This window comes from Vulpes lagopus, chromosome 24 (genome assembly GCF_018345385.1).
Source record: "Vulpes lagopus strain Blue_001 chromosome 24, ASM1834538v1, whole genome shotgun sequence".
Lineage (NCBI taxonomy): Eukaryota > Metazoa > Chordata > Mammalia > Carnivora > Canidae > Vulpes > Vulpes lagopus.
In genome coordinates, this window is record NC_054847.1 from 57,839,448 (window position 1) to 57,862,864 (window position 23,417).

The window sequence follows — 23,417 nt, forward strand, 5'->3', positions numbered from 1 at the left end:
GAGACCTGGGATCGAGTCCCACGTCGGGCTCCCTGCATGGAGCCTGCTTCTCCCTCTGCCTGTGTCTCTGCCTCTCTCTCTCTCTCTGTCTCTGTCTCTCATAAATAAATAAAAAATCTTTTTTTTTTTAAAGCAGTGTTTTTGGTATTGAAGGTAGATCATGTATGTAAGCTTCCATCTTTATAGGAAATGTTTTCTTATCCTTTTACATATGCATCTGTCTCTGTCTTCTCTTCCAGAAGAGTCCTGTTTTGAGCTCTGTGGTCTGCGTAATGGTGTAGACCTCCAGTAGCTCTTCTTCTTCTTCTTCTTTTTTTTTTTTTAAGATTTTATTTATTCATGACAGACCCAGAGAGAGAGGGAGGCAGAGAGAGAAGCAGGCCCCATGCAGGAAGCCCGATGTGGGACTCGATCCCAGGACTCCGGGATCACACCCCTAGCCAAAGGCAGATGCTCAGCCACTGAGCCACCCAGGTGTCCCTCCAGTAGCTCTTCTTATAGGAGTTAATAGCTGTAGTTATCTTGAAGCAGGCTACCTGCTGTGTCCCAACTCTAGTTTCAGAATTCCTACGGACAGTTGCGGCTTAGCTTGGGTGGCTAGCAGTCCTTCCTTAGCCATGCCCTCCTACCTTCCTGTGTGCCGCACCCATTCCACGCACACCCTGTCCCTTCACTTGGATGCGGCCCTGCAGCCTGGGGCTCAGTCGGCACCCACCCAGGGCTAGGTAACTGTCTGCCAGTTGCCACTGCTGCCATTTTAGATTTCCTGATGAATGAGTCCAAGCCCCGTGAGTTAAAGACTGCATCTGTTGCTGACCGTCATGTTTTCAGTGTAGGCAGGTGTTGGTGCTCAGCATCTAGTGGACTGAGTGTAGGTACCCAGCTCAGCCAGATGGCTTGCAGAGCCTTTGTTCATGTAATGATTTTGAGAGGTGGTCTTCCTTGGTCTTTACAGAGATCTTGTGGTTTTTGTTTTATCTATTGAATTATCTTAGGAGGAGGAGAATTGTTTTGGTGGTTAGTGGTTGCTGAGGATCCACTTCCATCTACTTAGGCTGATTCTCTACGGTGTAAGGGCAAGTAGTCCCCGTATTTGTCATATGCTGAGTGTCAGTTTCTCTCAGTGCCTGTCACTGCGCTGAAGCGCTGGAGTGCCTGGGAGAGCCCCAGTGTGGCTGTGAGCACAGTTACATCCTCTGTGAGTAGAGCACCAGTGTCTTCTACTTAGCATCCAGTCTTAGCTGAGAGCTGTCTCACGTAAGGGAGGAAAGATGAGACCTGGGTAGCAGGAAGCAGGGTTGTCGAATTGACTCATAATACAAAGAAAACAAAATCATGTCATTAGTTGCTGTGCAATTGTATTAATGTCCTGTTGGTGTTGTAAAATTATCATAAATGTATGGCTTAAAAGAAATTTATTATTTTCCAGTTCTGTAGTTCAGAACCGTATGGTCTCACAGGGCTGAAATCAGGTTATCAACATGCTGCTTCTGCTTCTGTAGGCCCTGGCAGAGACTCCGCTTCCATGTGGTTGTAGCTTACAGTCCTCTTTGCTCGTATTACAAATCAAATGTGGAAGAGATGGACTCTCTTGTATAAAGATAGCACCATTTCTGTTGTTATGTGGTATATACATCCCTGCAAAACCTTGTATGTGGTAGAAATACTCACTGAAAATAACAGGGTTTATGGGCAAAAATACATTAGAACGGACACTGGGAACCTATCTTTTTTTGTGAGCACATCACTAACGAAAGCAGTCATAGTCCTGGTGACGTTTGCTGAAGAGGCACCTTGAGTTCCTGGGCCAGTGAAATCTTAACCTGTAAGGAGGCTGCTCAGTGTGAGCCAGGAAGAGGGTACTAGTTCCAGGGCTGCCACAGGGCACATGCCCCAAGTATGCCCAGCTAAACTGAACTTTCTCTAGCATGGGGAGCAGCCTCAGCCATAGTTTGTAAGCAGTAGCATAAGACCCCGTGTGAATCAGTGCCAGTGACGGTAAGATGCTACTCTGCTCCCCTTACTTAAGTGAAGGGTTGCATGTGTTCAGCTCCCATCTGATGAGGGTAGGGTAAAACTGCTGGGTGTTATTCATAGCACTCATAGTGGTGGGAGTTTACATTTGCAGTTAGCACTATTTCAAGTGTTTTAGAGCTTATGACTTTATAGAACAATTACAGCACTGAGAATCTTTGAAAGAATTCATGTAAAAATATGGAGAAAGTTCTGTGTACAGATATTTCCACTGAAACATTATTTAGTGGGAAGTTATAAAGGTCATCCTCTCTATCCAACAGTAGGGGATAATTCAGTAACCTGTAACTTAGTCATCCACTTGCTGGATTATTTTTGAGTTACCACATGTTAAAAAGATGTTAAAAGAAGCTTAGGTAGCAAGTCAGCCTTGGCTTTATTGTTCAAGGAAATTTTTCCCATCATTGAATTACACTTGTGTTTGGATTCTTGACACCTAGGCTCCTGGTTCAAGAAGGTAAAGGTTTCTTGAATCTTGCCTTCGACCTTTTCACAGACTCCTAGTAGGCAAAGTACTGCCTGGCACCATCACTGCCTGCCTGCACATGCATATGCCCTCACACACGCAGGTGTGTGAACACCCACATCTGCAGTTTCCCCAAAGGACTACTAAAAAATAGAAAGCCTGTTACATACTGTATATTGTATATATTTTTATATACATTTAGCACTTGCTGTGTACCACAGAAGATATAGTTCAATAACATTTAGAGTGGAATGGAAATAATTCTGTTGTTGGATATTCCTGATTATCTGGGGTAGCACTCACCATTGTCATACTCTTAAGGCCTTCATTTTCAAAATGTTGGCCAGTCACAAGCCATCTAGAGAAGGAAGATCATAATGATGAGTACAGATACAGATGACAGTGTCCAGATGACAACAGGTCTTGGCAGGAAAAAAGAAACGTGGATTCAAGAAACAACAGAGGACATCGCTTTGGGTCTTAAATTTTTTTCTGCTTGGATACGTTTCCCTCACTTGCTATTATGAGGTATTTCAAACATACAGAAACATCAAAAGAATGTTCTTGTAATTTACATATATTCAGCAGCTGGTAACCTTGTGCCTTATTGCCCTTGTCTCTGTGCTTACCAGATCTTCAGTGCTTTTCAGGTGGGACCTTTGGCAAGGGTTTCCCCATGGGAAGCATGATTCTTAAGGCACGTTGCTTGTTGTCCCAGCCAAGAGAATTAACGGTAATACCTCATATGGCATCTATAGCTCTATTCACTTGTCTCCTTTTGTATTTTTTTCCCAAATTGTGAAATACACAACGTATCTATTCACCCCAGCTTAAAGTGCACAATTCAGTGGCATTTGGTATGCCAGGGTTGTACAGCCATCACCACTCTGACCTTCTAGAACATTTTAAAAAATGTCTTTTATAGCCTTTTTTTTTTCAATCAGAGTTCTAATCAAGGTTCCACTATTTCATTTGGTTTTATCTTTTTAATTTCTTTAAATTTGGAGAAATCTTTGCAGTGATTTTCTTTCTCCCAATGATGTGGCATTTTTTGAGTCCAGATTGGTGGTTTGAACTGTGTCCCATATCTGGATTAGATCGTCCTGGACTTGGGTAGTGCTGTTTATTTCCTGCACTTACTGTCTTGTGAAAATTAGCCCCAGAACAGTGCTTCTCAAATAGCAGAGTGCGGACCCCCGGTGGCTGATCATGACTCAGGTCATGATCCCAGGATCCTGGAATGGAGTCCCATATCGGGGCTCCCTGCTCAGCAGGGAGTCTGCTTCTCTTTCTGTTCCTCCTCCCTGCTCATGCTCACTCTCTCTCTCAAATAAATAAAATCTGAAAAAAATCTGTAAATAGCAGAGTGTGAGGGCTCTTGACCCCCACCTGGTGACTACTTCCAGAAGTTTCATTTTTTGGGGTGTGTCCAAGAATTTCTATTTCTAACCCATTCTCAGGTGATGCTGATGGTCTGGGGAATGTACTTTGAGAACTACTACTCTGGAGATTGAGTAAATACCGTAAATATATACATGTGTTAGCAAGAATGCTGGCTCTGCCTCTTATTGTGTATCACACCAGCAGGCAGACGTCAGGTTGTCCTGTGGTGAGTTCTAGGTTAAGGTGGTGATCTCTAGAACTTTTACAGTTTATAAGTTTCCATTTGCAGTTGTGAGGACTCTGTGGATGGTTCTCCAGCATCATACTGTTCTGTTCCCAAACTGCTTTTGTGCCCTCTCCCCACCAGATAGTAGTGGATTTTCCAGATATCTTTCTGTTACTGATTTTTAAAAGAAATTCTTTAATGGTGAGAGAACATACTTTGTCTGATTTCAGTTCTATTGAATGTTTTAGTTTGTGTTATGGCCCAGGATGTGGTCCGTGGGGATGAGTATTCATTGAGCACTTGAGAGAACATCAAGTTCTGTTCTGTGCAGGGTAGAGTGCTTTGTAAATGCCAGCCAGGGTACATTGGTTGACAGCGTTGCTCATGTCTTTATGTCCTTTCTGATATTGTTTGTTCTGTCAGTTACAGACAGAAGACTTACCAAGTCTTCAGGCAGTGTTGTGGATTTGCTTCTTTCTCCTTTTACTTACATATTTTGTACTTTGTACTTCGTGTATTTTGAAACTAGTGATAGGTGTCTGCACCTATGCAATTTACGATTGCTAGAACTTATGTGTGATTTGATCTTTTATCATATAATGTCCTTTATCTTGGGCAGTTCTTCCATTTAAAATTTTTTTGATGTCTTCTTTGTTTCATATCATAATAGCTACTTTTCTTCCTTTGAAAGAGTGTTTGTGTTGTATCTTTTTCCATCTTTTTACTTCTAATCTTTTAACACCATATGCCATTATACTTCAGGTATTTATATTATTATTATTATTATTGTAGACAGTGATTTTTGTCCTCCAGCCAATACTTGCCAACATCTGGACACATTTTTATTGTCAAAATTGAGGGATGCTGCTACTGACCTCAAATGTGTAACGGTCTGGGATGCTGTTGAACATTCCTCAGTGCACAGGACAGCTCCATCAAAAGAGAATTCTGTGACCCAAAATGAATGGTACTACTGTTGAGAAGCTCCACTCTGAAGATTGCAGTATACACAGCTAATTTTTCCCTGTTAATATTTTATACTTAAACTGTGGAACTGCCCACTTCTTACAATATGGCTGCCATATCTGTTCACATCTCTTTGTGCTGAAAACTTCACCAGACCACATTACAGCTTTCACTTTCAATAGTCGTACACGTTTTAAACAATTTTGTGTTGCTCTTCATTTCCCAAATTCCAAGTTTTCTGCTAGTATCAACAGCAGAACATCTTTAATGTTCTTTTGTAGTAGGTCTGATGGTGACAAATCCTCCAAGTTTTAGCCTTTATCTGAGAATGTTTTTGTTTTGCCTTTATTCCTGAAGGATCTTTTTGCTGGATATAGAATTCGGGGTTGAGCCTTTTTCTCTTTCAGCACTTAGACGTGGGGTTCCTATCCTCTGTCCTCCATCTCTCTCTGGGAGACATCCATGGGCGTTTGAATTGATGTGCTTCTAATAAGATGTTTTTCTCTGGCTGCTTCTAAGAGTTTTCTTTCATCTTTGCTTTGAGTAGTTTGATTACTACGATGTGCATTTTGTGATCTTCTTTGACCTTATCCTGTTTCAGGTTTGCTTTTATCTTTCAGTAGATTGTAGTATTGTCTGGCACTCATTTATGCTGTAGTTGTGGGCTTGGTTGGTTTTATTTGTCTTCTCTAAAGTCTGTGGACTTCAGAGGGTATGAGGAGAAATTTCAATTCCAGTGACTGCTATCTTTCAGGGACACAGAGGTTTGCTCTCTTATTTTTACAATTGAGGGTAATACCTACCATGGAGGCTTGATGTAAAATTAAATAAGATAGTATTTGTGGACTTCCCATTATATTTTCTGATGAATTTTTGGTTCTCAAGGTAAGCTATTACTTTTAAAAGATGAATATGTCCACAATTTAGGAAAGATAAAATGGACACTTGATAGTAGGCTCCCTGTTTTTGGAATCAGAAGGGGATCAGTGAACTCTAAATGAGATGCTGGTTGTGGAGGACATTACTTCATTGAATATAAAGTTTTAAAAAAAGGAGTAACAGAGACAGAGTCAGTGTAAGGGGGACATAGCATCCTTGCTGCATGTATCAAATCTGACAACATATCATGTTCCCACCTTTTAACATAAGACACCTATGTAGTTCAAAAGTCATTTTCACGACTTTGATGAATGTAAAGTAGGGCAAATTTTACATCACATCAGTCTGTAACAGAGTATTTAGATATGAGCTGGAAATACACATTTTTTTGCTAATATTTCAGATAATTTTTTTTTTTTTTTTTTGTAATATTGCTGCACCGTGGATGGGAGGTACTGAGCTGACCGTGGCTGTGTGGAGGGCTCCCCACATAGTCAAGTCTGCTTCCTTGGGCAGCCAGTTCCTTTCCTGCCTGTCTTGGCTAAATAAATTTCTTGTAAAGCAAAGTAGCATCCCTTATTTACAATGGTTTGCCTTCTCTATAGACAGCTTAGTTTGGAGAAAAAAGAAAAGTATGATTAGTAGAATTGGACCAGCTCTTGTCTTAAATAATACCCTTACTTGTGACAGAAGACTGCTTGGCCTGCCTCAGTACTCTGTTTTTACCTCTGACTAGGTACCAACTGGAAGATGAGTCTGCCCATTTGGATGAAATGCCACTAATGATGTCTGAAGAAGGCTTCGAGAATGATGAAAGCGATTACCACACGTTACCACGAGCTAGGGTCACACAGAGAAAAAGAGGACTAGAGTGGTTTGTCTGTGGAGGATGGAAGTTCCTCTGTACCAGGTTTGTTATCTCTTGCTGCTTAATCTCCTATGCTCTGAGGTTACACAGTTAAGGTATTGATAAGCTCAACTTCTAACATATTTTTATATCGAACTAAAGAAAACTAAATGAAATGACATCCTGAATAGTGTTAAACAAAACCAAACAGTGCTAATCTGAAAGAAGGGATGGAAAGCCAAGTTCACTTTTTTAATGAGACATTTTAATATTTAGAAAATGGAGAAGATTAGTGATTGCATGGTAGAATGGATTCTGGTCACCGTGTTGGCAGTTGTAAACAGTGCTCCCTTCTCTTCCATCTGTAGTCATACTCTCATCCAAAAAAGGCAGATATGCCTGTAAAATGCAGTTTAATAATACCGTAACTTTGTGTATTGTTCGACTTGAATGCTTTCACTTGGAAGAAGAGTCTTCAGTTAATTTAACCAGAAAGAAACAAAGATAAGAACTGTTCATATTTTAGGGCAGCCCGGGTGGCTCAGCAGTTTAGCGCCACCTTTGGCCTAGGGTGTGATCCTGGAGGCCTGGGATCGAGTCCCATGTCTGGCTGGCTGCGTGGAGCCTGCTTTCTTCCTCTGTGTCTGTGCCTCTCTCTTTCTCTCTCTCTCTCTCTCTCTTTTTCTTTCTGTGTCTCTCATGAATAAATAAATAAAATCTTTAGAAAAAAAAAAGAACTCATATTTTAAACAAGTTCACTGCTGGTTGAGATAAACTATCATATCTGCTCACTCTCGACTTTATAGAGTCTGGTATGTAAGAACCACACTGTCTAGGACACTTCGGCAACCCTGGGGATGGGCCCCTGCAAGATTTCAGCTAACCAATGCCACCATAAATTGAGTGGGTATGTTGAAAAAATTACAGATTTTTTTCTTAAAAAGATTTTATTTTATTTATTTATTTATTTATTTATTCATTTATTTATTTATTTGAGCGACAGAGACTGAGAGAGAACAGAAGCAGGGAGGAGGGACAGAGGGAGGGGGAGAAGCAGACTCCTGGCTGAGCAGGGAGCCTGATGCGAGGCTCCATCCCAGGATCCAGGATCATGACCTGAGCCAAAGGCAGGTGCTTTACCTACTGAGCCACCCAGGTGCCCCTGAATCAGAGCTTTTATAGTCTTTCTACTGTTCAAGATTTGTGATCAGTGCCTTTCTTACAATCATGAACTTATATCCTTTTGCCCATAAAAGGAATTTAATAATTGTAGAAAGATATTTTATTTATCATCGTTATCCCTTTAGAAGTTTTCAAAAAGAAGTTGACAACTGATTGGATTTCTGTTTTAGCTCATGTAATGGTCTTTAAACAGTTGGATCTGAGGCAGCCCCAGTGGCGCAGTGGTTTAGCGCCGCCTGCAGCCCTGGGGTGTGATCTTGGAGACCTGGGATTGAGTCCCACATCAGGCTTCCTGTATGGAGCCTGCTTCTCCCTCTACCTGTGTCTCTGCCTCTCTCTGTGCCTCTATGAATAAATAAAATCTTAAAAAAAACCCGAAAAAACAGTTGGGTCTGGACTCCCAGAGACTGAGGAATCCCTCAAAGAGATGGCCATGCAGAATCAGGAAGTGAGCTTGAGCAGGGGCTTATCACCTCCTCTCAACTTCCAGGTGGTGTCTGTTTTTATCTTTCTTGTATATTGGAAGCTTTTTATGTGAAGAAGGAATTTCATGGCTAAACAAGGTTTTAGAAGTTGCTGACTTGTTACTAATTTTTAATGAGTGGTCTGGTTTTTTCAAAAATATTTTCTAGGTTAAATAGCCAATATTCCTGGAGTATTCTTTGTGGGTACTTACTCATTTTAGAGTGAATTTCTTTACAGGTTGCAGGGCTATGCACATTTTGTTTTTTTGTGTGTTGTGATGCTTTGTGCTTTTCAAGGGATTTATCTATTTTCAAATACAAATATTTGTAATGTAAAATGTATGAAGCTCTGGAGGGATGTCACATTTTTTTGTTTCTGATATTGTTAGTTTGTCTCTCTCTCCCTTTTTCCTATTAATCTTGATAGGAGGTTATCGGTTCTTTTCAAAGAGCCAATCTTCTAGTGTTATCTTTGCTTTTGAAATTTTAAACTTTTACCTTGAAATAAATCCACTTTTATCATGAAATAAATCCAAACTTACAGAAGAGTTGCAAGAATTCCTCTGTGCCCTTTGCCTAAGACCACTAATGTTTATTTAACCTTTTGCTACATTTATTTGCCATTCTCTTTATATCTCACTGTTATTTTCAGAGTCCTTTCAGACAGGGTTGTTGACAAGTTCATTCCTCTTTAATCTTAGTTCTTTGGGGCCTATTTCTTAGGAAGATGGTCCTTTTTTTTTTCTTTTAAGATTTTATTGTGAGAGATACACAGAAGCAGAGACACAGGCAGAGGGAGAAGCAGGCTCTCTGCGGGGAGCCTGATGCGGGACTTGATCCCAGGACCCCATGCCCTAAGCTAAAGGCAGATGCTCAACCACTGAGCCACCCAGGTGCCCTGGAATATGGTATTTTCTTACATGACTAGCAGGCAGTTGCCATGGTCAGGAAATTTCACTCTGACAGGGTACTTTACTTCTCCTTTAAGTCAGCATCCTACTCTGTCTCTGCCCTGATCCTGCCCACATTGGCGTGGTGGTCGGTGGCCTGCCTGTGCTGGCTCTGTTAATGTGGAACCCCCCTTGCCATTTCTTTATCTTGCATTCCACTGACGTTTTTGAGGACTATACAATAGGTATTTTATGGAACATTTCAAATTTTGGTTTGTCTGAGGTCTCCTCATGGTTAAGTTAGGGTTAAACATTCTCTGTGGGACACTGTATGAGTGACACCTGAGTCCTTAGGGTATCTGCTTCTTGGTGTTACTGATGTCTGGTCTTCCCTTTATTTTCTCTCATGCTTTAACTTGCCCCCCCTTTTTTTCCTCTTTACTTGCCGTTCTTCTTGTGCTTCTTCCTAAGATGAATTCTCAGATTACCAGCTTTGTACCTTTTTCTTTAAAGAAAATAGATGCATGTACGTTTTGACATTCAGTATTTTCATTATCATTTAGTTCAAAATATGTTCTGATTTACGTTGTCATTTCTGCTTTAGTTGATGTTCAATTTAGAACCATGCTGCTTAATTTCCAAACAGTTGGGAATTTTCCTAATTATCTCTCTGTAATTGACTTACCTTTAAAAAAAAAAAAAGATTTTGTTATTGGAGAGAGAGAGAGAGCAAGAGAGAGATAGCATGAGCAGTGGAGGAGGGGCAGGGGCAGAGGGGAGAGGCAGGCTCCCCACTGAGCAGGGAGATGCTGGGCTGGGCTCAGTCCTCGAACCCTGGGATCATGACCTGAGCTGCAGACAGACGCTTCACTGACTGAGCCATCCACGAACCACATGATTGACTGTCATCTTAATTCCATTCTGGCCTGAGAACATACTTACTAGTTTTTTCTTTCAGTCTTTATAATGTGTTGAGACTTGCTTTATGATTCATTATATATGTTAGTCAATTTTCTTCGTGTATTTGAAAATAATTTGTACTTTTTTTTTCCTAAAGATTTTATTTATTTATTCTTGAGAGACACAGAGAGAGGCAGAGACACAGGCAGAGGGAGAAGCAGGCTCCCTGCAGGAAGCCCGATGCAGGGCTTGTTCCCAGGACCTGGGATCATGTCCTGAACTGAAGGCAGATGCTCAACCACTGAGCCATCCAGGTGTCCCTAATTTGTACTTTTTTTGTTGACTGTGTTGCTCTGTATGTTAGTGAGTTATATTTGTTAATAGTCTTGTTTGAATTTTCTGTATTCATAGTCAAAGTTTGCTTATCAGAGAAACTTATGTGAGTTTCTCAATATCATTGAAGATGTGCCTACTGCTTTTATTTTTTTTATTTATTTTTTTAAAGATTTTATTTATTTATTCATGAGAGATATATATAGAGAGAAGCAGAGACACAGGCAGAGGGAGAAGCAGACTCCATGCAGGGAGCCCGACGTGGGACTTGATCCCGGGACTCCAGGATCACACCCTGGGCCGAAGGCAGGCGCTAAACTGCTGAGCCACCCAGGGATCCCCTCTACTGCTTTTAATTTGTCAGTTTGGCTTTATGTATTTTAGAGTATGTTACTAGGTAATGCAAGTGTAGGGGTACTAACTTATTCTTGGACTGATCTTTTTCTCTGGTAATATTTCTTCTATGCAGGCTCATAGTGTCTAACTTCAATGAAGTGATACCGACTTTCTTTATTTTTATTTTTTTATTTTCATTCCAGTTAGTTAACATATGGTGTTATATTAGCTTCAGGTATATAATATAGTGATTTATCAGTTCTGCACATCACCCTGTGATCATCCTCGTTCATTCCCTTGACATGTTTCACCTATCCCCCTATCCACCTCTCCTGGTGACCATCAGTGTTTTCTCTATTATTAAGACTGTTTCTTGATTTGTCTCTGTCTCTCCCTCTTTTTCTTGATACCAGCTTTCTTTGATTACTGTTTGCATAGTATATAATTTTCATTCTTTTACTTTGTTGTATTAAAAAAAGAAAAACAGCTTTTCTGAGGTGCCTGGTGGCTCAGTGGATTAAGCATCTATCTGCCTTCAGCTCAGGTCATGGTCTTGGGCTCCTGGGATCAGGTGGTGTCCCCTCCACCCCATTTCAGGCTCCCTGCTCAGCAGGGAGTCTGCTTCTCCCTCTGCCCCTCCCCTCTACTTGTCTTCTCTTTCTCCCTCTCTCAAACAAATAATTAAAATCTTAAAAAACAACAACAACAAAAAAACCCTTTTCTTTTGAAATAACTATAGTTTCACAGGAAATTGCAGAGTTATCATAGAGGGGTCCTACTTACCCCTTTACCTAGTACCCCCCCAGTGGTTGTATCTTAAATAACTATGGTATAGTGTCAAACCAGGAAGTTGACACTCATTTAAACTGTCTATAGTTCACTGCATTTTACTACATGTGTAGGTTTGTGTAACCCCTACAGCAGTAAAGATGTAGAACTAGAACTGTCCCATCACTGCACATTGTCTCCTGGCTTCTGTAGTCATTTTCTCTCTCCTGCACCAGGCCCTGGGCTCTGGCAGCTACTAATTATGTTTTCTATTTCTATAATTTTAATTTTGAGAATGTCAAGTAAAACACTCAATTACCGATTTTTGGAGATTGGCCTATTTTAGCCAACACAGTGCCCTTGAGATCCACCCAAATAGTTGTGTGTATCAGTAGTTTGTTCCTTTTTATTGCTGACTGGCATCCATCCAAACATGGATGAATGTTTGTTTAACCATTAACCTATTGCATGACATTTAGATTGTTTCAAGTTTTGGATGTTTGAAAAAAGCTGCTCTGAACTATCATGTATGGGGTTTTTTTTGTGTGTGTGTGGACATAAGTTTTCATTTCTTTGGGATAAATGTGCAGGAGGCAGTTGCTGGGTTACATAGTAAGTATATGTTTAGTTTTGTTGAAGTACTGAACTGTTTCCCAGAGTGGCTGTACAATTTCACATTTCAACCAGCAGTGTAGGAGAGATTCAGTATCTCCTTGTCAACCTCCTCCTTTGTCAACTGTTTTTTTATCTTAGCTGTTAGAATATGTGTGTAGTGATGGCTCATTGTGGCCTCTGTTTATTTCCATTTTCTAAAGGACTAGTGAGGCTGACTCTCCTGTCATTGACATGTCTTCTTCAGTAAGTGTTTCTTTAGCTCTGTTCCATTGTCTTTTTGGTTGTTTTGTTTTGTTTTGTTTTGTTTTCTTGTGAGTTTTAAGAGTTCTTTATATATTATATCTGTGAGTCTTCTGTTAGGTAGGTAGTTTGTAAATATTTTCTTCCATTCTGTACCTTGTTTTTTCATCCCCGAAAGAATTTTTCCACAGACCCAAAAGACTTTAATTTTGATGAAGTCCAGTTGTTTGTTGGTCTCTGTTTTTGCCATTGAGCATTGCATTTTTGGTGTCACGTCGGAGAACTTTTCACTGTGTCTCAGTCCTGTATCTCAAAGATTTTCTTCTATAAGTTTTATAGTTTTACATTTAGATCCTTTTTGAGTGATTTTTGTCCAAGGTGGGAAGTTTCAGTTGAGATTTATATTTTGCCTATATATATCCAAATGCTACGCACCATTTGTTGAAAAGACCATCCTTTTTTTGCTGAATTGCTTTTGTACCTGTGTCACCGATCAGTTGGCTATACCTGAGTGGGGGCTATCTACTCTGTTATGTTATCTTTATTGTCTTTTTGTCTGCCTTGTTGGTGCTACCCAGTTTGGAGAACTGTTCCTTTATCTTAGTCTTAAAATGGTGTCGGTTGATTCCTTGTATTTTATTCTTTTTTTTCAAGATTCTCGTAGCTATTCCAGTTACATGGCCTTTCAATAGATATTTTAGAATAATCTAGCCCAATCTGTAAAATCCTTTCAGAGATTTTGATAGGACTTATGTTTTTTTTTTTTTTTTTTGATAGGACTTATGTTTAACCTGTATATTAACTTGAGGGAATTGACATGTTTACTGTGTTGAATCTTCTAGATCACAATTTACATCTCTCTGTTTATTTAGAACTTTGATCTTTTTCATCAGTATTTTGTAGTTTTCAGCACACAGGTCTTGTACATGGTAGATTTATTCCTAAGTATTTCCTTTCTTTTTTTTCTTGTTGTTTGTAACTGGCATTTTAAGTTTTGGTTTCCACATTTTGTTCATTGCTAGTGTATAGAACTAGAGTTGGATTTTGTATGTTTGTCTTTTATCCTACAACCTTGCTAAACTTACTGTAATGCTAAGAGTGCTCTTTAGATCCCATGTAACTTTCTACATGGAGAGTCATGTCATCTGCAAACAGGGACAGTTTTATTTCTTCCTTTTACAACCTTTATGCCTTTTATTTTCATTTTTTGCCTTATGGGTCTGTCTGGAACACATTATGTTGAATAGCAGTGGCGAGTATACCTTCTTGCTTCTTGTTCTCAGTGTTAGGGAGAAAGCTTTTAGTATTTCACCATTAAGTATGATGTGAGCTGTGGGGTTTGTTTGTTGTTATAGATTGCTCATCTAAAACTGTTGATAATTTTCTTAATTAAAAATCCAACTTGGGTTGTGTAATATAAACAATTCTGTCAGGTTCAGAAGCAGGATTTGGAGGTGTAGGTTTTAGAGTCCTGTCATTGTTGTGATAATGGGAGCCACGTGGAAGGATGACGTTTCTGAAAATGTCAGGGGACATGTGGCCTAGGTTTTGAAAAATAAAGGGGCAGCTTGGGGAGAAAGATGATTTTGAGAAGGAAAACTTTTATCCATCCTTTTAGGCAGAGGGAAGGGTAGGAGTGGAAGAGTGAAGTAGTGGTGGAGAAGATAACTTTTTCTTATCCTTAATTGGGAACATGGGGTTATTTGAGTGAGAAGGTGACTGGGATTCAGATGAGGACTGAAAACATGGGAAAATTGGTCATGCTTTGGTAGATCAATAACCAACAAAGGAAAATCAATAGTCATGCATTTGTATTGACTCCAGCATAATGTTATGACTGTCTATCAGTGAGAGCGCCTGAAGTCTCACAGACTTGGCAGTGGAAGTGTGGCTGGGGGATCTGGGGTGGGGGGTGGCCAGGGTTGTGAACTGAGGAGAGAGCTGAAGCAGAGGATTCTGGGTGGAGCCACTGTTCCAATTCATGACTGTGGTGTGCAATTCACGGGTGTGTTCCCTGTTGGTGCCCAGTGCACAGAGGAGCACCATTGGTACTGGGGTGCTCTTTCTCCATGGTATGTACCTTCTTCAGGAGCTGGACATTCATTCTCCACTACTTCCAGCCAAGAACTAGGAGAGTCCCTCTTAAATTGGTTTAGCGACAAGCCAGAAACTGAACCAAGGTCTGATTTGACAAGCTAAAGCCATTACTCTTTGCTCTGTGAACTGGGAAAACTGCTAGGGTGAAGAGGTGTGCTCCAAATTAGACCAGTCCTGGTGGTGTCTTCAAGTGGATAACAGCCTGGTCTCTGCATCCTAAGGGGAACCTGACACAAGGATCTCATTGGAATTGAGGAGTATCTTGTGTGCATGGAGACTCACCGAGTAATAGAGGAGCTGTCAGAGATTGCTGAGGGTGTGGAGCAAGGGAGAGTGGGTACTGACAGGCACAGACTGTGATGACATGGACAGTTTCTTGTTAATGGTGTGGACTCTGAAAGGACCTCGTGTGTTACAGAAGTGGTACTTATCTCTGCTCCCAAATAGTTGCCAAGAATTATGGACTTTTAATGTTACGAGTCTCCTCATAGTTTTGAATACATTGTTGAATTAATTTTTTAAGTTTTAGATATTTAAGTAATGTCTACACCCAACCTGGGGCTTGAAGTCACAACCCCGAGATCAAAGAGTCACACACCCTTCCAACTGAGCTAGCCAGGCACCCCCATTGAATTAATTATTTTTGGTCTTTTACAGGACTTTGTTTTTACCAAATGGAACATAGCCAAATTTTGGATTTTATTTGTAATATATTACTTTTTTTTAAAGGAAAGTGTTAAGAATATATTTGCAAATGGAGATGGTAGCAAAAACACAAAACAATCAAGTATAATAGATATATAAAGTGTATCTTGATCAATGGTGATAATGTAGAAAAAGCTAACAACCATATTGGCAGATTCTAATCAGTCTGTACGGACTAATGTGTGTCTTTTTTTGCCATGGGGAATGAGAAATGATCGAAGATATTGTTATGTTCTTGTTCAATGATATTTGCCTTACTGAAAGATTATTGCTTAAATTAAAAACTGCACCGTACACAGTGAAATTGTACATCTAGCAACTTAGATTGGTTATATTTTCTTAATTTCTTATAAATTTTCATTTTTGAGTATTTGCTTGTTTTTTATTCCCTAAATGTTAGGCATTATAAAATTCAGTGTCACTAATACTAGATTTTGGATTGACGAGTAGAAGATACGTAAGATTACTTGGTTTAATTACAGGAGGAAATGTTGGTGAATATTGTAATAAAGGTAGGTAGTAAATAATAATGAGTTGTAAATATTTCGGGTAGGTTGCAACTAATACTGAGTTGTAAATATTTCAGTATATTTCTATTTGTAGACTCCATGACTAGTGAGGCTTATTTTAAAATTATTCCTAATTTCAGCAACTGAGTAGGCTTTTATTTCTTCATAGCTTAGGAACTGCTTTCTCATCTTTATTATTTGGTAAAAAGTCCAGCTCTGACACACTGAAAAAAATTTTCCATAATCTGTCCTCCAAAACTTTGAATGTCCTTCCTGTGAGTTATTGTGATGCATGCTAGTTCTCTGAGTGGTGGTATCTTTCTCAAGAGATGTACATTTCACTTCTTACCAAAAGCCACTTTATCCTTAGGAAGTGGAGCCACTGAGGATATTTTCATAGGAACTGTGGGGTGGATGGGTGGGTTGAGGTGGATGTCATATTCTGGGATTATTCCTGTCCTTAATGGTCTCTACATTTTCAGGGAATCTGCAGCACATTTGCAGTGCAGAAACATGGGGAGATGCTAATCTTTTAAGATGATGGTAGTCTGTGCTGCTCTTGGTAACCATGGGTACCTGTCAGATATCATAAGTATCTAGATTTGGTTGTTTTTGGAAGAAGCCTCTCTAAATTTTGGTAGCCATTACATAATTATGACTAGTTAAAGCTTTAGGAGACAGGATCTTGGTATATAAAGATACTCTAATATTAGAGTATTACTTTGATTATAGAGGCATTTGTGAAAAACTAATCCTATGATGTTTTAATAAAAAATATACTTTGTGTCATATTGGGTTTAGTGTCACTTTGACCTGACAGTGTCAGGAGGCCTATCTATAAATGGGCAGTGTCCCCTGAGTGATCACTTGTTTAGAAAATGTTCTGCCTGAATGGAAGTGTTAGTTAGCTGCGGCTCCTGGTTATTTTTTTCCCAAGGACCTCTCCTGGGTTCTCCCTCTCAGTATCAGTGTTTACCAGTGTATCTTATTCAAAAATTGCCCATAATTTTATTTTCCTGCTTAGCTCTGCAACTCAGTAGGGCTTATGTATACTTCTTGGGTTACAGATTTTTTTTCTTTTTTAATTTTTGGTGTTTATGTCCTCTACTCTTGACATTCAAGTCACTCATCTCTCCTTTCTGGTCCTGTTTTCTGTCTACATCATCCCGTAGCAGTTCTGGTGGAGCTCCAGGCTTGTAAAACCTTAAGCCTTGTATTCATTTAATTTTGTGAGACAGCATGTGATTTGATTATGGCTTATGACTTGCTTCTGGGTTTGCATAAGGAAATAATTAGTAATAACACTTTTGTTTGTTGATAGTTATTAACAAAGTGGCAAAGTGTTGCAAATAATTTAGTTGCATCTTGGAAGTCTTGGAATCTTGGAGTTTTTTCCTCTACAGTTCTGTAGAGAAAAAAATAAACTATTGAGTATATGTATTTTTAGCCCTTGGTATTTAGTTTAGAGTTTATGGAGTGTAGGGCTTTGGAACTTAATGGGTTATTTGTTTCAGGTATAGCACACAGTGGTGTTAATGTTGAGGTTTTTATTCTAGCTGTTGTCTGTAGCGTTCATGTGGTTTTACATTCAGAAATAGACAGATTTCAGTTTATATACACATCTGTACTCCCTTGCCTAGGATGCCACCATGGCATCTATAAAGTGAGGCAGTTTCTGAAGAATGATGTCAGTGTGATTGGAGTAAAGGGCTAGTGCACCCATAGTAATTTTAAGATCCAAGTCCTGATATACCAACCTCATTTTATAATCACACCTTCTAAGACTGTCATTGTCATGCAGGATTTCATGTAAACTTTTCAGCTTGCTCTTATCACAGAATGAAGTTCAGAGCTTCTGCCTTCTGCTGCTGGCCTGCTGTTCTAGCCTGCCCTACATCTAGAAGACGCAGTTTAACAGCTTCCTTTATAATAAAGCATTCTAGGTCTTCCTCTGCAGTTTGGAAATTTGAGTTAAACCAAATTGTTAATGCTCAAGTTTAAATTCATGATTATTTTATGCTTAGTTCAGATGATTTTGATACCTTTTCATCATTTTCTTCAGTGTTTTAAGGAAAGTTTATTTTCTCTGTTCAAAAATAATGGTTTGGATATCCAGGAAGTGGGAGTATTTGTGCTTGTGGAACCCTGACACTCTTAGAGCAAGTATGCAAGTATAGATTGAGAATTAAAACATGTATTGTATAGATGAAGATAACTACATGAAAATGTAATTGAGCTTTTATTAGCGTTAGAGTATCCCCTTAAGCATTAGTATCCTTTCTAAATATTGAATTGAGCCACAATTCTTAATTTTATATTAATGTTACTAAAATTATCTTTAAGAGAGGAAAACAGGGATTACCTCAAAGACAATGATGAGATGATGTCTGAGAATCTTTATCATTGGATCTCTGAATGGTATATTGAGAATTGCCAACCACATGGTTATCCTTTTCTCCTCATAGTAGAGCATTGACTGCTTCAGAATGTTAATAGTTGTATTTTTTTAGTAAGAGGCTCTAAACAGGGAAGATCATTTCCCTGAGGTTTCAGAGGTCATTATGCACTCATACAAGTCTCTTTTAGTGTTTTATGTCAAATTTAGATCAGCACAACCTATTTTAAGACAAGCCCTACAGGTTAGCATTAGGCATACTATCAGTGTCTGGTAAATAAAGGAGCAATTAGTATTGGTTCTAAATATGTAGAATTAATTTTAAAACTTAAAAAAAATCATGCATAATATGTATCTTTTATTTCATGCAGTTGCTGTGATTGGCTGGTAAATATTTGTCAAAGAAAGAGAGAACTAAAAGCTCGCACAGTGTGGCTTGGATATCCTGAAAAGTGTGAAGAAAAGCATCCCAGAAATTCTATAAAAAACCAAAAATATAATGTGTTTACCTTTATACCTGGGGTAAGATTATTACATTTCCTAAGACTAGGAAATATTATTGTAGAAATTATTATTATTATTGTAGAAATAAGTTAAATTATCAGAAAATAAGTCATAAATTTTGGTTGGAGGTGAAATGGAATGTTAAGTTTAAAGCCTGTAAGGAACTTCATGATGAAAGTAAAATAATTTTTTTATACAAACATGACGCAGTAACAAAATATTTATAAGCATTTATAGATAATATTTTCTACTTCATATTATAAATTCTAGGCCATGTTATATTGTTATAGCATTAGTTATATTTAATCAAGTATATGCTAAGTTTAAATATTTCCTTACTAGTGATATTCTTGGCTTAAGTTACAAAACAGAGTTTGCATACATTTAGAATAATTGAGTAATTTTTGGTTTTTGTGCATCATTTCTTACTTTTATAGACCAATTTCTAAAGGCAAAAGAAGCTGATAACTGGTTTTATTTCTACATCAAAGATTTTGACACATCCTAGTTATTTACTCGTAATACTATTTTGCAAGAAAATCTTTTGGTAATATGAAATAAGTTTTACTGTTTCTGTTTTAATGTAAGTAATCATGCTGATTTTATATCAGGCATTGATTGCCTTCCACCACCCTCCCCCATTCATCGAATGCTTTATATCTAATTTACTCTTTAGTAAGACACACAAAACCATTGACTCCATCGTTAAAAGACTACTCTTGTCAGGACAGTAAAATGTAAGCTGTCTTTCAGACAGATAAATATTCCCATCTTTATTGAATGAAGCTCCTGTTTTCTTTAAATTTTAAGTACTCACAGATCCGTAAAAGCATTGTACGTTTTCCTAAAGGTCACAAAGGTCATTCAGTAGACAATATCATATTGATTATGGTGGCTAAAAGCACACACAGCTGCCTCACTCTGACCAGAGCAAGTTCTTGTAGCCTGCCAGGATGGGCTGTGTCCTGAAAATACCTGTTGATGTGGCTTACAACTATTACCGTGTGAATTTTTTTTCTTAGATTGTCTCTTAAATTAGGCTTTTCATCTAAAACGTAGTATTTTAGAAACATTTGGTAATTGCACAGTAGGAATTCTATGCCATTTTTAGCACAAATGGCAATTTTTGAATTGCTAATAGATATAATTTATGCTAACTGAGATTTTAAAGAAATGACTGAGGAAAAAGAGCTTTCTCTCCTGCTGAGATTAATTTATGAAATGACTCAAAACATTTTTAGACAGCAATTGAATATGATTATGAATATAAGTGTGTTATCAATGTAGCTGATTTTTGAGTTGCACAGACAACTGTATGATGATGTAGAAAACTTCATTATATAAAAACTGTGGTTCCAGACTCTAAGTCAACAATAGGTACTTAACCCATTGCTCTGTTCTAGTTAAAATTTCCCATACCTTCCAAGTTGCATATAAAGTGGCATCCAAGAAGATTCTGATTTGGAAGTTGCAAGGTTGTAAGTTTAATTGCAATTATAGTGGTATTTGAATTATTCTCATCTATAAACATGGGTTTTGTTCCATTTTGATTTTTTTTCCATTTTGATTTTCAATTTAAATTTAATAATTTGAGAAATAGAAGTCTATTAATATACTGGATCTTGGGTATTCTTCCTTAAAGATAACTCTGTTTGAATTAAAAAAAAACAAGCATAGTTGCAGGATTTGCATTCCTAAAATTTCAGTGAAATACAAAATAAATACTTATTTTGTACTTGAAAATTTTGTTGCAGATCAACTGCCAAGAGACTATAAAGAGTATATAGGTCACTGTCTTCCTGAATTGGTCAGCAGTTCATGTACTTGTTATATGTCATCATTTCATATACTTCGAGAGAAGTAATTGGAGGAGATTAAGGCAGTTTTTGTGATGTCATATTGTGTACATTTTGCTTGTTCACTCATTTTTGTAAAGCTACCTAGATGTTTGTGTTCAGAAACATGGCTATCATACTTTATTTTTTACATTTCAAAAATATAAGTTAACATGACTTTTCCATTGTAAGATTTATCAAGTTATCAAGATACACGGTTGTATGTATATAAATACATATTTATTGACTTACTAATATTGGGAAGGTTTTGTTATCTTATTTGCTTTCATATACATATAATGACTTTTTTTTTCCTCAAATATTTTATTTATTCATGGGAGACACAGAGAGAGGCAGAGACATAGGCAGAGGGAGAAGCAGGCTCCATGCAGGGAGCCTGATGTGGGACTCGATCCCAGGTCTTCAGGATCAAACCCCAGGCTGCAGGTGGCGCTAAACCGCTGCACCACCGGGGGCTGCCCAGAAAATCAAAACTTTTAGAGCATAGTTTCAACATAGTTGAAAGTTCTAATTGTCTTTTTTTCAATTTAAGTATAATTTTGGGGTAACCTGACCTCTCTTTATATGTGATTTTGTTATTGGAAAGCTAGTGTCAAAATTACTAAATTTACTGTAACTCAGGGTATATTCTCACCTTTAGATGGAAATGTAGTTAGATATTGTGCTGATTTAATTATTTAATTGAAGTATTAAAGGTTTTCCTTGGAGAGATTGTGTTAATTTTTTCTTTTCCTTTTTAGGTTTTATATGAACAATTCAAGTTTTTCCTGAATCTCTATTTTCTGGTAGTATCCTGCTCACAGTTTGTACCAGCATTGAAAATAGGCTATCTCTACACCTACTGGGCTCCTCTGGTAAAAGAAAAGATTTTTATAATTAAGATAAATTATTAACTATTTATAATATAGTTTTAAGAGTGGGGATGTTTGAAAGATAACTGATGAGATTTTAAGAAACATGATGTTGTTATGTGTTATTGAACTTTGGTTAAAAAATTTTACAGACCTCTGTCACTTAAATACTTTGCAGCCCTGCAGGAGTGTCAGGGCAGCACACTGCCTGCAAGTCTTGGCTACAAAGGCCACTGGTGCCTTTGTTGGTGCTTTCTCTGGGGCATCGTGTACATGTCCTATGATACTGTTTCTGTCTCTCCAGCCTGGTTCCCCCCGTGCCTGTGGCACTGTCAGGAATGCTGATGTGGTCTGCTCAGCGACCTCTTGGCATCCTGACAGATGGGCAGTTCTTACCTTTTGGCTGAAGTATCTCAATGAAATCCAGACAATTTCTGGTTGACAGCTCAGTGTATAAAAGTTTTTTGAAAGGCAAATGATATGTAGCATCAAATATTTCCATTTCAAACATAATACTATTTTGATGGTTTATGCTGTTTGTCAATAATTTTCATTAATTTTCAGTTTATACAGACAAAATGTGTGCCTTCTTTCTTCCTGTCACCTAGAAAAATGTACTGCTTCCTTTTGTTTGTTCCCTTTTGGGCAGATTACCAGCATAATCCAGCCAAGAAAACATAGTGAGTGAAAGAGCAGTGCCGTGCTCACGTTCCCCACCTAAGTACTCCCTTCAGAACTGGAAACCTGAGCAGCGTGTTCTTGAGTTTCTCTCTTCTGGTTGTGCAGCTCTGCTGCCTCACAGAGCCGGTCTTCTCAGATGCACCAGGGGTGACCAGCAGAGGGGACAGAAATGATGCTGAGTTGGTTGAGCCAGCCTCTCCTCCCATCCATGTAGACTTTAGAGTAGCAAGGGTCTGAGCAGTGAAAGTAACTGCATTTGTAGAACAAAAGCAGACCACCAATGAATGAGAATGTTTCCGCTCATTAAATTAGCAAGGTTGGGAGACATCGGAGTTACTCAAATAGGGTGGTCAAGGAAGGCCCCTCTGAGGGGTGGTGTTCGAATGATATGCAGATGGTAGAGTGGTGGGATTGTCATGAGCTCTTGGGGTACACAGTGCAGGTGCCACTGGGGCGTAGGGACATGGGGACTGTGATTGCAAGGAGTCCCATGGGTCCTCACATTTCCTCCTGAGCAGGTGAGGGAGCTGTGGGTCTGTGTACATGTCACATAGCACACAAAGGACACCGAAGCTCAGACCCCAGTGTTCACAGTTGGTGCTCAAGCCAGGTGGCTATGGAGAGAGGACAGAGGGGACTTCTTTTTTCCTACTACCTTTCTTCCCCTGCAGGCAACTTCTCTTCTGCCTTTGAGATTCAATTGTTGTATCTCTCTTAATTTTACTACTTATGTTTATATTCTGAGAATAAATATGCAGCAGTGTTTCCATGCTTTAAATAACTTATGTAAAGATAGTTTTACTTTGTGTCCTTTTGCATCATGCTTTTTTGGCTTAACATTGGTTTATTAAATGGATCCAGGATGACACATCATACCAGGACAATACTTTTCACTTCTCTGAAGGATTCCATTGAATGAATATGTCTGTTTTCCTAGGAAAGGAGACTTTTAGGTTTCTTCTCATTTTTCACAGTTCTAGACTTTGCTGTAATGATCAGTCTGGTTGTACACTCTTCCTCGTGCTCATGAGCTCCATAGGCTGTGTGCACCCAGGACGTCTCATTAACAAACCACTGCTTATTTTTCCCATTTTCCAATAAAGGCATTGTAGCATCACAGTAATTTTAGAGAACAGAGAAAATACTTGCTCATCCTAAAAACACGGCTGTACTTAGGATTTCAGTGTGTTTATTTCTGGCCCCTTTCTCTCCCCCTGGCTCTTATGCTTGTACTGAACTGCCTCAGTGTCACTCCGGTCTTGGGTTGACGTTTACTTCAGCACTGATAGT

At 38.7% G+C, this 23,417-nt stretch overlaps 1 protein-coding gene across 3 annotated transcripts in view; it reads left to right on the forward strand.

The window, feature by feature from the left end:
• The window catches only part of ATP9B (ATPase phospholipid transporting 9B (putative)), a 240,173-nt gene that overhangs the window by 15,640 nt on the left and 201,116 nt on the right, over positions 1-23,417 (forward strand). For all 3 annotated transcript variants that reach the window (XM_041739641.1, XM_041739643.1, XM_041739642.1), the window contains exons 2-4: positions 6,691-6,864; positions 18,607-18,757; positions 21,336-21,449. In XM_041739641.1, the coding sequence (XP_041595575.1) occupies positions 6,691-6,864; positions 18,607-18,757; positions 21,336-21,449 (439 nt within the window). The remainder of the gene's footprint in view (positions 1-6,690; positions 6,865-18,606; positions 18,758-21,335; positions 21,450-23,417) is intronic.